The following is a 15,968-nucleotide window of genomic DNA, read 5'->3' as shown; positions in this document are numbered from 1 at the left end:
ATAAAACCTTGTTGAACAAACATTTTCTTAAGGTAACCCTCTAACTTTTTATCCATTGGATCTGAAAAAGCACAGCTATCCTCCACCGGGATAGTGGTACGCTTAGCTAAAGTAGAAACTGCTCCCTCCACCTTAGGGACCGTTTGCCATAAGTCCCTTGTGGTGGCGTCTATTGGAAACATTTTTCTAAATATCGGAGGGGGTGAGAACGGCACACCGGGTCTATCCCACTCCTTAGTAACAATTTCAGTAAGTCTCTTAGGTATAGGAAAAACCTCAGTACTCGTCGGTACCGCAAAATATTTATCCAACCTACACATTTTCTCTGGTATTGCAACTGTGTTACAATCATTCAGAGCCGCTAACACCTCCCCTAGTAATACACGGAGGTTTTCCAGTTTAAATTTAAAATTTGAAATATCTGAATCCAGTCTGTTTGGATCAGAACCGTCACCCACAGAATGAAGTTCTCCGTCCTCATGTTCTGCCACCTGTGACGCAGTGTCTGACATGGCCCTAATATTATCAGCGCACTCTGTTCTCACCCCAGAGTGATCACGCTTACCTTTTAGTTCTGGTAATTTAGCCAAAACTTCAGTCATAACAGTAGCCATATCCTGTAATGTGATTTGTAATGGCCGCCCAGCTGTACTCGGCGCTACAATATCACGCACCTCCCTCTGAGCGGGAGATGTAGGTACTGACACGTGAGGCGAGTTAGTCGGCATAACTCTCCCCTCGTTGTTTGGTGAAATTTGTTCAATTTGTACAGATTGATTTTTATTTAAAGTAGCATCAATACAGTTAGTACATAATTTTCTATTGGGCTCCACTTTGGCATTGCAACAAATGACACAGGTATCATCTTCTGAATCAGACATGTTTAACACACTAGCAAATAAACTTGCAACTTGGAAATACAATTCAAATAGAATAATATTAAAACGTACTGTGCCTTTAAGAAGCACAGAAGATCTATGACAGTTAAAAATTAATAAATTGAAACAGTTATAGCCTCAATCCTTGTAAACAACACAACTTTAGCAAAGGTTTAATCCCATTAGCAAAGATAACAATTTCTGAAAGCAGGAAACAAATTACAGAATAAAAGTTTTTATTTCAGTCAAACTATAATTCTCACAGCTCTGCTGAGAGAAATTACCTCCCTCAAAATAAGTTTTGAAGACCCCTGAGCTCTGTAGAGATGAACCAGATCATGCAGGGAATACAATGAGTTGCTGACTGAAATATTTGATGCATAGTAAAAGCGCCCCTCCCCCACACACACAGCAGTGAGGGAGAACAGAAACTGACAGAAAAAACAGATTTAAGCAACTGCCAAGTGGAAAAATGGTGCCCAAACATTTATTCACTCAGTACCTCAGCAAATGAAAACGATTTTACATTCCAGCAAAAACGTTAAACATAATCTCTAGTTATTAAACAGCTTTATGTCTTTCTTACAGTGTAATTCTAGTGAAGTACCATTCTCCCAGAATACTGAAGTGTAAAGTATACATACATGACATTATATCGGTATGGCAGGATTTTCTCATCAATTCCATTGTCAGAAAATAAAAACTGCTACATACCTCTATGCAGATTCATCTGCCCGCTGTCCCCTGATCTGAAGTTTACCTCACTCCTCAGATGGCCGAGAACAGCAATATGATCTTAACTACTCCGGCTAAAATCATAGCAAAACTCTGGTAGATTCTTCCTCAAACTCTGCCAGAGAGGTAATAACACACTCCGGTGCTATTTTAAAATAACAAACTTTTGATTGAAGATATAAAACTAAGTATAATCACCATAGTCCTCTCACACGACCTATCTAGTTGCTGGGTGCAAGAGAATGACTGGGAGTGACGTAGAGGGGAGGAGCTATATGCAGCTCTGCTGGGTGAATCCTCTTGCACTTCCTGTAGGGGAGCAGTTAATATCCCAGAAGTAATGATGACCCGTGGACTGATCACACTTAACAGAAGAAACTGAATTGTGGGTGTGGTTAGGGGTGTATTTATAGGCATTTTGAGGTTTGGGAAACTTTGCACCTCCTGGTAGGAATGTATATCCCATACGTCACTAGCTCATGGACTCTTGCTAATTACATGAAAGAAAAGGTTGTTATTCTGAAACGGTGTAAATTGAACCGTTGTAAACCGAGGGCTACCTGTATATGTAAGTAAATGATTAAGTCAATAATCTACCCTGGCCTGTTAGCAGTATGAGTTGAGAAATGGACTGTATAAAAGTTAATTAATACATATGCGAGATACGGGCCCAGATTCATAAAGACTCTGACTCACCACGTCTGAGATCTTTTGCAGAACTGATAAAGAATAAAACCTCACTGAAAAATCATAAGCTTGTTTAGGGCATTCCCTAGGGTTTTGGAATAGTCATCGAGAATAAACATTTGCAGCCATTGCAGTGTAAAATATATCTTACAGTGCTGACAAGGAAACAGAACAGAAGTCTTTCCCTTGGCACATGTAGGAATTGTTGCAAATCAGAATGAAATTAAAAAAATTCTAGTACAAGGAAAACCCACGTTTTGTGGTGGACATGAATGTATCTGTATAAAAGCAAAATGGCTACACACAGTAATCTATTATAATAATATACAAAGAAACACACTCTCACCTGACTGGCCAAGGGCAATGTCAGCCTCTCTCATCTTGACTAACCGTAGCCTGGAAAGAAAGGAAAAAGTAAGAAAAAACAGAGTCGATTATGAGATAATGTAGTTGATCAGTGCACCTTCTGTAACTAATCAAAAGAACATTTAACAATTGTTCTGATGTAGATAAGTTAACCCTGTCATTAAAGGGTTAAACACATAAATACATATGTATATATATATGTGTGTGTGTGCGCGCGCGTGTGCATTGGGGCCCTTTATAGTAAAGTGGATGAAAACATGTAAAATCATATTTATGCAATATTCATTATTAATAAAGTGTTATACTGTATATTTATATAACCATGTGTATATATAGGTATAAATATATATTTGTGCAAAAAAACATCATATATATATATATATATATAAATAAATAGAACATATTCTTCTATGTGAAGAACATTAGGGTTAGCGCACTGGAGAAAAATGCACGAGTAGGGTTTTCTTTTTCCACTTTTTTTGTTCCATTAACTTATATGAGGGAAAACATTAACCCACATTCAAATATTATAACCCAGGACCAAATGTAAGTGGACAAAGATTATACTATCCATGAGAGAAATGTATGCAATCCATGGATAGATCAGAGTGATCTTAGGGCAGAACCAAGCTTTCATGGGGCACCATGTGGGTGGTGTGGGGCAGGGATTTTCAATTCTGGGTGGTTTGAGCACTCCTAGGCAAATTTTAGGCGGTTCCAGAGTACTTTAAGAGAAACCATGACATAACAGAGAGAAATAAAGGAAGAAGGGACAGGACAGACCCCCAATTCAAGATGATCCTGTAAATTGTAGAATGATTGTGAGTTCCTATGTACATTTTTAAATTAGTTGTGCAGCCTATAGACAACACCGTTTTCAGTAAGAAGGCCTGTCAGATTTGCTAAATGTTACTGAGGTTATAGACAGGTGCAACATTATATCTGTATAATTTGACTTACAGGGTTACAATGTCAGCATTGGCTGTTTCTATAGCAATGGAGAGAACATCTTTCCCATAGATATCCAAGGCATTAATATCTGCCCCTCTCTTTAAGAAGAGACAGGCCAATCTGTGTAGAGAAGGGGCAAAATATGTTAAAGTTGAGAATGTATCATTAAACAAAATATACAAAACAAATGTGTCAAAATGGAATTATCTCCAAATCTAAATGAAGATGAAGGATTACAATGGAATGAGTAGGACAGTAGGAAGGCTACCCAGTGTATCCCTGCAGCGTTGCGTGGTGCAGAGGTCCTCTTCCCTCTTTATCTGTCAGGTTAACATTTGCCCCATTCTGCAACAGGAACTCACAAGCAACAAGAGAATCCTAAAGAGAGGGGACATAGAAAACTGAGACATTAAACAGCATTGCTCAGATCACCTGGGTTTCAACATATGCAAGTGTCACTCACAGAAAGAACAGCACGAATCAAAGGCGTACGATCATCCTCTTCTGTCCGCACCCAGTTCACATCTGCTCCATGTGCAAGGGCATCTGCCATAGTTGGGAGGTAACGGTGCTCCACTGCACGGTACAGGAGAGCACCAGGGTGCAGATTACGTACATCAGTCCCTGTCCCTAAAGTAAAGAGAATGAAAGTATGACTGGAGTCTAGACGCCCTAAGAGCAAACTGTAAGGTAAATAAAGATCAAGAAGCCAAATCCATTAACAGGGGAAACACACTGGCATAGAGTTATAGATAACTTTCTTTGAAGGTTCCGTCAGATCAACTCATCTTAGATTCAAACAGATATATACAAATTTTGGTCTGTTTGTGATGTTTGAGTGTTGGTGTTGGAAGAGTTCTAGAAAATGTATGGGATGACTGAATAATTGAGCATAAGTAGTTTGGAAGAAAATTATAGTTTTGCTGGACCAATAGGACTGAGAACATCCCTTTACATATGACACTAGTTGAAAAAAATTAACCTCTGACAAATTCAGTTGTGTGGCTGTCTAGATAGAGCCCGACAGAGCTGCAGTAAAAGATGCAGCACATAACTAGACTGTGTTTCAGTTGGTAAGTGTACATATATTCTGCATGTGCATAACTGGCTGTAGTATTCATGCAAACCTCTAGGGAAGATGGATGTTATGTGATGTTATCATTGTATGCAGTATAAGTATATCCAGAGAGTAACTATTGTTTTGGTTGGATAACTCATATGAGGAGCTTCCAAGGGAAAAATGGGAATTATGTTGCCTAACAGTATTCTACTATATGTCCTTTTTTTTTTCTATTTGGAGGAATATCAGAGATTTAGTAGAGTACCAGTGCCTAAACTGGATTGTAATCAGTTATACATTTAAAATGGCAATACTGTATTTATATGATGTGATGTTCTATTTATCAGATGGTTGTTATTATGCTTGTTTAATGAGAGATGTACATAGATGACTAGCTGAGTTTTTTGGGGAGGTAAGTGAGGTCTGCGTAGCAATGATTTGCAAGTTTCAGACTCTAAAGAGCTGAGGTCTTCGAGCAAAATCTGGTTGTGTGTAGACATCAGAGACGTGATGGTATTTCAAACAATCTGGACAGTCCATGTTGTGAATGAGTATTGAATGTGCAGAGATGAGAAATGTGTTTTGGAGTGAATATCTTGTGACTTAGGGAAAGTAATGAACGTACAAAGAATAAATATACTGGTGTTTGAAGTGAAGAACCAGGGGAAATGAGGATTTGGGTAATTTAATAGCTTGGTCAAAGTCAGACTAAGTGAAATAACTGAGTTTACAGGCAGTTTCGTCCAAATAGTACCCTCAATTTTATGACAATAAACAAGCACTATGGGTATTACCTTGGTTTTCTATAAAAAAAAATGCAATTAATATATAATGTCTCTCTGGATTTTTCAGTTGAGCTCTCATTCTATTCCTTACCTTGTTTGGTTTGGTGAAAATGTTTAAATAAAGTAAACATAAATTGGAACTCGTTATCTACTGCTTACTTCCTAATTTGGTTAAAATGTATGAACAAAAGAAACAACTTTATATCATCAATTAAGTTTTAAAAGATAACAAAAAAAATCATTAATTTATAACATTTTTTAAATCATAAACCTTCACTAAGCTGTATCACAGTTATTTGCCACTTTTGAAACACAATCATACTGGTATTTTTTTCTAGAGATCATCAGAATTATTTATTTATGTGGGTTACTAGTTACTGGGAGTCCAGTTTTGAGTGGAGACTGGGACTACAGGAAGATGATTCGGCTATGAGGATGGCACAGGCTTGCCATTTAAAATCTGTTGGTATCTATTTGGGGAGCCTCACTAAAAATGAATGTTCGGGTGGTAATTATTTATGTAGTAGTTTTTTTAGGGACATTGTACACTAGATTTTTCTTTGCATAAATGTTTTGTAGATGATACATTTATAAAGACCATCTAGGAGTGTTTTTATAACAATAATTTTGCTTATTTTTTTAATAACATTGTGCTGATATTCAGACTCTTAACCAAGCCCCAAAGTATCAGATGTATACATGCGTTTACATAAACAGAAGCAAGCAGGAGTCTGTAATATCTGTCTTTTCATATGCAGGGAATGTAAAACTACATATGCAGACAATGATATTAACAAAAGCAACATTCTCTCAAAGAAGACAATCTCAGGTATAGAGCAGTAATTACAAGCTTGTACAATTTTGTTTGACTCAGCAGCGTGTTTTAATAGTATTGTGTGGAAAAATTATAATTTTTATATATGTTTCTTCCTCCTAACACTCAAAAACCTTCATTAATTAGGAGGATATTATGCTAATATTGAAAGTGAAACCCACTATGATGGACAGTGGACTCTCATGGACCACCAAGAATAGAACTTAAGTAGTGGTGGGAAACTTCTAATAAAAAAACAAAAGGGCCTCTCTTGGGCCCATACAAATAATATGAATGGAGTTCTCTTATAATGTCATACAAAGAGTTTTTATCTATTATATACAAAGTTATCAAAACAGGGTCTTGTTGTATGAATAAACCATTGACCCACACCAACTAAAATAGATAAAGCAACTGGATATATAGGGAGTAAACTTGCTGCCATGATTGAAAATTACACTTTTAAAGATAGGTGTCAAATAAGTGGCCCGAGAATTAAGACTTTAAAAATATGTAGGGTTGGCTCTACACCTCTCTGCTTATTCAGCTATATCAGATTAAAAGCTCTAAAAACTGCAACTTGTAGGCTTGAGGAGTATAGGTGAATAGTAAGCTACACATTGATAAACTGTTCAAAACTAGCTCCTAAGGAGTTGATAAAGTACATGAATAACTTAAAAGCATATGTACTAAGTACCAATATTGGGATATACATGCAGATACCTTAAAGGGACAGCCTACACCAGAATTTTTATTGTTTTAAAAGATAATCCCATAATTACCCATTCCCTAGTTTTGCATAACCAACACAGTTATATAAATACACTTTTTATCTATGTGATTATCTTGTATCTAAGCCTCTGCAAACTGCCCCCTTATTTCAGTTCTTTTGACAGACATGCATTTTAGCCAATTAGTGCTGGCTCCCGGGAACTTCACGTGCATGAGCACAGTGTTATCTATATGACACACATAAACTAACACCCTCTAGTGGTGAAAAACTGTCAAAATGCCCTGAGAGAAGAGGCGGCCTTCAAGGGCTTAGAAATTAGCATATGAACCTCCTAGGTTTAGCTTTCAACTAAGAATACCAAGAGAACAAAGCAAAATTGGTGATAAAAGTAAATTGTTTAAAATTACATGCCCTATCTGAATCATGAAAGTTTATTTTGGACTAGACTGTCCCTTTAATTTTAGATCCCATGTTGTCCGTGACTAGAGTCACAAGTGTTAACTACACCTGGACAAGCCTTGAGTCACATAAGTGAAGATCCCTCAGAAGACAGCACCTTTTATAAAAAAGTCACTGTAGCCTTGCTTTGCTAGCTGCCCTACCGTGCTAGACAGTTACATGGGGGCCCTCCTGGATTCCAAGACTGTCCAAATGTTTTGGAAGAAAGCAAAGTCTTTAGGGACCGAAATATATTGGGATTGAATTTTCCAGTCATGTTCAGTCCCACTGTTATGTCTCTCACGCTCACCTATCTCAGAAAGTAGCGTGTTAGACATCGATATAGCCAGTTTCTGACCTCACTCCAGCCCAGCAGTGTGGTTAGCTCCAGCTTCTGTATCTCATAGATGTTCTGCTTTTTAAGGGGTGCTTGAAGAGGGGTTCATTTTGCTGGCTGCTCTTCTGTAGCGTATAGGCAGAGTGCTTTGGGAGTGTGAGGATGGTTGACTCTTCACGGTCATCTCTTGAGTCGCTCACATCTAATGTGACATCCAGATTGCCTCCCTGGTCACTTGGGTAAGTCTCTTGGGGTGGCAGGAGAGGTGTCTCACTTTCACTGGTAGATGTAGAGGTTAGGTTAGCTCCAAAACAGCTTACATTTAACATATTGAGGTTCCGGAAGTGTTCATCAAAAATTCTATGTAGCATTGCCTCTAATGTTGATTGGGTTGTCTCCATTATACTATGGAACTCCAAAGTGTGAAAGAAGACTAGTTCCAGAGTAGCAGGTATATTACTCTGCTTAGTAACCGGGCTGCCCTGAGGGGGATGTTCGGCTGCCCAAACTTCCATACCTAGGGAGTTGACACAGATGCACTTGTAGAAGAAGGCTTGTAATTCAAGATGGCGTTTCACGCCTCTCAGACTAATACTGGTATGTATATAGTACCCGATGTCAGGGTTTCCCCCCTAGGCACACAGGATGAGCTCTGGGTAGCAGTGTTATCGAAGCTTACAGTAATAGCTCAGTCTTGACTTAGAAGAAACAGGTAAAGAAATCCTCAGCACTCCAAAATTATTTTATGGCAATTTATTGATACAAAGTAGCAACGTTTCAGGGTCACAGCCCCTTATTCATGCTTAATACTTCAATTATTATACAGTTACCTTTTAAACCTTTTTCTTTGGCGCCAATGCACCTAGAGTGGCGCTTTATCTCCACCTGCTGGCAGCCTATCAATATTACACTCAATAAAATGAAAGTCCTTTGTTCAGTAGATTTAATTCTTTAGTGGTGAGGGAATAACTTCAAGCATTAATAACAGTGTCATGTCCCTCTTGACCATTATGATTACAGTCAGTATTATGTCCTATTACCCTTTCAAGTTCTTCTTCATCTTGCGGTCTGAACTCCGCACATCGCTTGTTGTTCCTGGGGTGTTTGCTGCCCCCCCTATGGTGGCGGCATTCTCCTCGCCGCTGCTCAACTCCAAAGGGGAGGATCCTTCCGATGACGTATCTGGAGCACTGGATCCATTCATCGCACCTCCCTGACGTTGCTGTTTCTCTTTACGTGGATAGAACCTGCGTCTACCTCTGGGTCCCTGTGCTTGTCAGTTGCCATAGTTACCGAAACGCCATTGATAGACCCTGCCTTGACGGTAATCCTCCTCGTCTCTTTGGAATTTCAACCTCTTGATCTCCTTGATGGTCTTTTGTTCCCCTTGGATTTTTGTTTCAATCCTTTTCTCCATTGCTTCGAAATCCTCCATAGACAAAGAGGTAAGGAGTTCTTCTCTGTACTTTTTAATGCTGTCATCCTGGGTTTCCATTTCCCTCTGTAGTGATTAAACTGTCCATACTATGAGATCATATGAACATTTATTTACTATTGCCTCTAACTTATCGCAATATACTTTTTTGTTATTTAGCAGGGTAGGGCAAGTGCTCATCCGAAGCCCCCTAGGGACAACCCGGAAGGTCAGGGATAGAATGAGCCAACATCGCTCTATCATCAGATGTAAGAATCTAGAGGCTCCCCTCTCTAGACACTTCCTTAAAAAAGGGCACAATATTAGCCAACTCAGATGGCAGGTCATAGACCACATTAAGCCCAATAGGAGTGGTCTAGACAGGGAACGTTTAATTAAACAAAAGGAAATGTGGTGGATCCACAAACTGGAGACTCTGGCCCCTAGGGGCCTCAATAGAGATTATGACCTGCCTTGCTATTTCTAAATACCTGTCTCTTCTGTTCTGACATGTCACATAAAATGTAATGATCCATATAGTAAAACTATCAGCATCTATTTTTAGGTTTTTCATTAGATTAAAGGTTTTTAATATATGTGTATATATATATATATATATATATATATATATATATATATGTAATATAGTTTTCTATTGAGTGTAATATTGATAGGCTGCCAGCAGATGGAGCTAAAGCTCCACTCTAGGCGCATTGGCGCCAAAGAAAAAGGTTTAAAGGTAACTGTGTAAAAATTGAAGTATTAAGCATGAATAAGGGGCTGTGACCCCGAAACGTCGCGACTTTGTATCAAATTGCCATAAAATAATTTTGGAGTGCTGAGGATTTCTTTGTCCGTTTCTATACATTGCTTGGGGCCTTGGCAGTGTCCTCAGATCCTATGTGCACCCCTCTTCAATTGTTGTGCTGTTATCTCTACTATTTCATTGACTTAGAAGAAGATAGCGGATAGCTGAGTCACTGTATGGTTGTTTCTGTCGCAGCATTTGATCTAATAGTGCAACTCTTTTGTAGGCTCCCAAACTCGTTCTAGGGATAGGGTGTATAACAGGGAATCACCCCTCAAAGTATAAAAACTAGAAATTAAGGTAGAAAACCCCTTATTAATACAACTGGAGCCGGGAGCTCTGCAGAGATGCGACTGTCTGCTTCAGTAGTTAGCTCTGCCCTCCCTTCTAAGTATGTTTTTAAAAGGATTTATACTGGATTTTTAGATCTGTATATATTCTCCTTTATAGTAATGTATATTACATGCAGTTATTTTAAAATTGGTGTACACTGTCCCTTTAATTTCCAGTGACTCTGGGCTTTACAAAGAGAACTATACTGGCTATTTATTTGTTCCAAGCCATCCTTCAGCAGGTTCTCGGTAGGAATACTAACAAGGAAAATAGCCTAGATACACAAAAGACTGTAGGGATGATGATCTGGCCAGTATTAAAAATGTGAATTGACAAACTTTGGTGAACAGGAATAAGACAAATTTATAACAACTTATTGTAAAAGAAAAAACATAATTTATGTAAGAACTGACCTGATAAATTCATTTCTTTCATATTGGCAAGAGTCCATGAGCTAGTGACGTATGGTATATACAATCCTACCAGGAGGGGCAAAGTTTCCCAAACCTCAAAATGCCTATAAATACACCTCCCACCACACCTACAACTCAGTTTAACAAATAGCCAAGTAGTGAGGCGATAAAATGAGTAAAAAAGCATACAAAAAGAGGAACTGGAAATATAATTGTGCTTTTATACAAAAAAACATAACCACCATAAAAAGGGTGGGTCTCATGGACTCTCTTGCCAATATGAAAGAAATTAATTAATCAGGTAAGTTCTTACATAAATTATGTTTTCTTTCATGTAATTGGCAAGAGTCCATGAGCTAGTGACGTATGGGATAGAAATACCCAAGATGTGGAAGTCCACACAAGAGTTACTAGAGAGGGAGGGATAAAATAAAAACAGCTATTTCCGTTGAAAAATTCAGAAGAAGCAAATACATCAAAATGGTAAAATGTAGTAAATGTATGCAAAGAAGACCAAGTTGCTGCTTTGCAAATCTGATCAACCGAAGCTTCAGTCTTAAAAGCCCAAGAAGTAGCGACTGATCTAGTAAAATGAGCTGTAATTCTCTGAGGTGAAGACTGTCCCGCCTCCAAATAAGCCTTGTGAATCAAAAGCTTTATCCAAGATGCCAACGAAATGGCAGAGGCTTTCTGACCTTTCCTATGACCAGAAAAAACAACAAATAGATTAGAAGTCTTTCTGAAATCTTTAGTAGCTTCTACATAGTATTTTAAAGCCCTTACAACTTCCAAAGAGTGTAAAGATCTTTCAAGAGTATTCTTAGGATTAGTACACAAAGAAGGAACAACAATTTCCCTACTAATGTTGTTAGAATTCACAACCTTAGGAAGAAATTTAAACGAAGTCCGTAAAACAGCTTTATCCTGATGGAAAATCAGAAAAGGAGACTCACAAGAGAGAGCAGACAATTCGGAAACTCTTCTAGCTGAGCCAAAAGGAACAATACTTTAGTTTAGTTTAATATCCAAAAAATGCATAGGCTCAAACGGAGGAGCCTGCAAAGTCTTTAAAAACAAATTAAGACTCCAAGGAGCAGAGATTGATTCAATAGCAGGCTTGATACGAACTAAAGCCTGAACAAAACAGTGAATGTCAGGAAGATTAGCAATCTTTCTATGAAATAATACAGAAAGAGCAGAGTTGTGTCCCTTCAAAGTACTTGCAGACAAACCTTTATCCAACCCATCCTGAAGAAACTGTAAAAATTCTACGAATTCTAAAAGAATGCCAAGAGAATTTATGAGAAGAACACCATGAAATATAGGTTTTCCAAACCAGTTAATAAATCTTCCTTGAAACAGACTTACGAGCCTGTAGCAAAGTATTAATCACTGAGTCAGAGAAACCTCTATGACTAAGCACTAAGCGTTTAATTTCCATACCTTCAAATTTAGCGATTTGAGATCCTGATGGAAAAATGGCCCTTGAGACAGAAGGTCTGGTCTTAACGAAAGTGGCCAAGGTTGGCAACTTGACATCCGGACAAGATCCACAAACCAAAATCTGTGAGGCCATGCTGGTGCTATCAGAAACACATGTGATTGTTCCATTATGATCTTGGAGATCACCCTTGGAAGAAGAACTAGAGGCAGAAATATGTAAACAAGTTGGTAAAACCAAGGAACTGCTAATGCATCCAGCATCTCTGCCTGGGGATCCCTGGACCTGGAAAGGTACCTGGGAAGCCATCAGATCTATTTTGGGAAGACCCCACATCTGTACAATCTGAGAAAATACATTTGGATGGAGAGACCACTCCCCTGGATGTAAAGTCTGACGGCTGAGATAATCCGCTTCCCAATTGTCTGCACCTGGGATATATATCGCAGAAATTAGACAGGAGTTGGATTCTGCCCAAGAAAGTATTTGAGATACTTCTTTCATCGCAAAACACAACGCAAAAAAGTCTAAAAAAAATGTTGGCGCCAACAAACATCCGGAAATGACACAACTCGGGTCATAACAGACACAACTTTGCGTCAAACAATCTGACGTCAAATAAGACGCAGGAAATGACAAACTTGCATCATCATAGACGCACCAAGAATGATGTAATAAATTGCCCACAAAATTAAAAGAAAAACAAGTCAAATTGGAAAAAGAGAAGACTATACCCCAGGTAAAAAAAAAAACTTCCTAAAACATGATTCCCATACTGAAACTGCTACACTGCAAAGGGAAATATACATAGACCTGACTCATGGCAAATATAAGTAAATACATATATTTAGAACTTTATATAAATACATAAAGCGCCAACCATAGCTGAGAGTGTCTTAAATAATGATACATACTTATCGAAAGACACCCATCCACATATAGCAGATAGCCAAACCAGTACTGAAAACTATCAGCAGAGGTAATGGTATAAGAGTATATCGTTGATCTGAAAAGGGAGGTAGGAGATGAATCCCTACGACCCATAACAGAGAACCCTTGAAAAGATTTCCCGTGAGAGAAACCATAAAAATCAGTAGGCGATACTCTCTTCACATCCCTCTGACAAACACTGTACTCTGAGAGGAATTGGGCTTCAGAATGCTTAGAAGCGCTTATCATAGAAGAAAACTAAAAAATTAAGCACAAACTTACTTCCCCACCTCCATAGGAGCCAACGTTTGTAAAACTGAGTTGTGGGTGTGGTGGGAGGTGTATTTATAGGCATTTTGAGGTTTGGGAAACTTTGCCCCTCCTGGTAGGATTGTATATACCATACGTCACTAGCTCATGGACTCTTGCCAATTACATGAAATAAATAAGTTTAGAGTTATCTGTACAAAACCATTGAAACTAGTCTGATATTTCAAAGCTTGACTATCATTTTAAATATTTGATGAGTAACTTCACTTAATAGTTTGGGTGTAATGGTTTCAATCTCAAATACACAGAGTAGATCAAATGTTTTTTTAGCATAGTACAAACATATGGTATGAGATTGTCTCTCCTACAAATCAATATAAAATCTATGGCTGATATAATCCCTGACTCCATAATTAGGTTTGCTGTTACATTAGCATTGTGGACTCTATAACATCTAGTCAAAATACTGAAGAGTTTATCTTATAAATAAGTAACATCTTTTCAAGGGCTACAGTTTTCTTTGAAAAGATGGAAATTGGGGTAAACAAAAACAGAATTTATGTTTACCTGATAAATTACTTTCTCCAACGGTGTGTCCGGTCCACGGCGTCATCCTTACTTGTGGGATATTCTCTTCCCCAACAGGAAATGGCAAAGAGCCCAGCAAAGCTGGTCACATGATCCCTCCTAGGCTCCGCCTACCCCAGTCATTCGACCGACGTTAAGGAGGAATATTTGCATAGGAGAAACCATATGATACCGTGGTGACTGTAGTTAAAGAAAATAAATCATCAGACCTGATTAAAAAACCAGGGCGGGCCGTGGACCGGACACACCGTTGGAGAAAGTAATTTATCAGGTAAACATAAATTCTGTTTTCTCCAACATAGGTGTGTCCGGTCCACGGCGTCATCCTTACTTGTGGGAACCAATACCAAAGCTTTAGGACACGGATGAAGGGAGGGAGCAAATCAGGTCACCTAAATGGAAGGCACCACGGCTTGCAAAACCTTTCTCCCAAAAAATAGCCTCAGAAGAAGCAAAAGTATCAAACTTGTAAAATTTGGTAAAAGTGTGCAGTGAAGACCAAGTCGCTGCCCTACATATCTGATCAACAGAAGCCTCGTTCTTGAAGGCCCATGTGGAAGCCACAGCCCTAGTGGAATGAGCTGTGATTCTTTCAGGAGGCTGCCGTCCGGCAGTCTCGTAAGCCAATCTGATGATGCTTTTAATCCAAAAAGAGAGAGAGGTAGAAGTTGCTTTTTGACCTCTCCTGTTACCAGAATAAACAACAAACAAGGAAGATGTTTGTCTAAAATCCTTTGTAGCATCTAAATAGAATTTTAGAGCGCGAACAACATCCAAATTGTGCAACAAACGTTCCTTCTTCGAAACTGGTTTCGGACACAAAGAAGGCACGACTATCTCCTGGTTAATGTTTTTGTTAGAAACAACTTTTGGAAGAAAACCAGGTTTAGTACGTAAAACCACCTTATCTGCATGGAACACCAGATAAGGAGGAGAACACTGCAGAGCAGATAATTCTGAAACTCTTCTAGCGGAAGAAATTGCAGCCAAAAACAAAACTTTCCAAGATAATAACTTAATATCAACGGAATGTAAGGGTTCAAACGGAACCCCCTGAAGAACTGAAAGAACTAAGTTGAGACTCCAAGGAGGAGTCAAAGGTTTGTAAACAGGCTTGATTCTAACCAGAGCCTGAACAAAGGCTTGAACATCTGGCACAGCTGCCAGCTCTTTGTGAAGTAACACAGACAAGGCAGAAATCTGTCCCTTCAAGGAACTTGCAGATAATCCTTTCTCCAATCCTTCTTGAAGAAAGGATAGAATCCTAGGAATCTTTACCTTGTCCCAAGGGAATCCTTTAGATTCACACCAACAGATATATTTTTTCCATATTTTGTGGTAAATTTTTCTAGTTACAGGCTTTCTGGCCTGAACAAGAGTATCAATAACAGAATCTGAGAACCCTCGCTTTGATAAGATCAAGCGTTCAATCTCCAAGCAGTCAGCTGGAGTAGGACCAGATTTGGATGTTCGAACGGACCTTGAACAAAAAGGTCTCGTCTCAAAGGTAGCTTCCATGGTGAAGCCGATGACATATTCACCAGATCTGCCTACCAAGTCCTGCGTGGTTACGCAGGAGCTATCAAGATCACCTACGCCCTCTCCTGATTGATCCTGGCTACCAGCCTGGGGATGAGAGGAAACGGCGGGAATACATAAGCTAGGTTGAAGGTCCAAGGTGCTACTAGTGCATCTACTAGAGTCGCCTTGGGATCCCAGGATCTGGACCCGTAGCAAGGAACCTTGAAGTTCTAACGAGAGGCCATCAGATCCATGTCTGGAATGCCCCACAGTTGAGTGATTTGGGCAAAGATTTCCGGATGGAGTTCCCACACCCCCGGATGCAATGTCTGACGAATCAGAAAATCCGCTTCCCAAGTTTCCACTCCTGGGATGTGGATTGCAGACAGGTGGCAGGAGCGAGTCTCCGCCCATTGAATGATTTTGGTCACTTCTTCCATCGCCAGGGAACTCCTTGTTCCCCCCT

At 39.0% G+C, this 15,968-nt stretch overlaps 1 protein-coding gene across 2 annotated transcripts in view; it reads right to left on the bottom strand.

Moving 5' to 3' along the window:
- ACAP1 (ArfGAP with coiled-coil, ankyrin repeat and PH domains 1) overlaps positions 1-15,968 on the bottom strand; it is a 229,932-nt gene that overhangs the window by 16,961 nt on the left and 197,003 nt on the right. For both annotated transcript variants that reach the window (XM_053718448.1, XM_053718449.1), the window contains 4 exons: positions 4,081-4,247; positions 3,886-3,995; positions 3,627-3,737; positions 2,647-2,696 (listed from right to left, as the gene is read on the bottom strand). In XM_053718448.1, the coding sequence (XP_053574423.1) occupies positions 2,647-2,696; positions 3,627-3,737; positions 3,886-3,995; positions 4,081-4,247 (438 nt within the window). The remainder of the gene's footprint in view (positions 1-2,646; positions 2,697-3,626; positions 3,738-3,885; positions 3,996-4,080; positions 4,248-15,968) is intronic.

This window comes from Bombina bombina, chromosome 6 (assembly GCF_027579735.1).
Source record: "Bombina bombina isolate aBomBom1 chromosome 6, aBomBom1.pri, whole genome shotgun sequence".
In the NCBI taxonomy this organism is placed as follows: Eukaryota; Metazoa; Chordata; class Amphibia; order Anura; family Bombinatoridae; genus Bombina; species Bombina bombina.
Note: the sequence above shows the minus strand (reverse complement) of the source record. Positions and strands in the feature narration are given on the sequence as shown.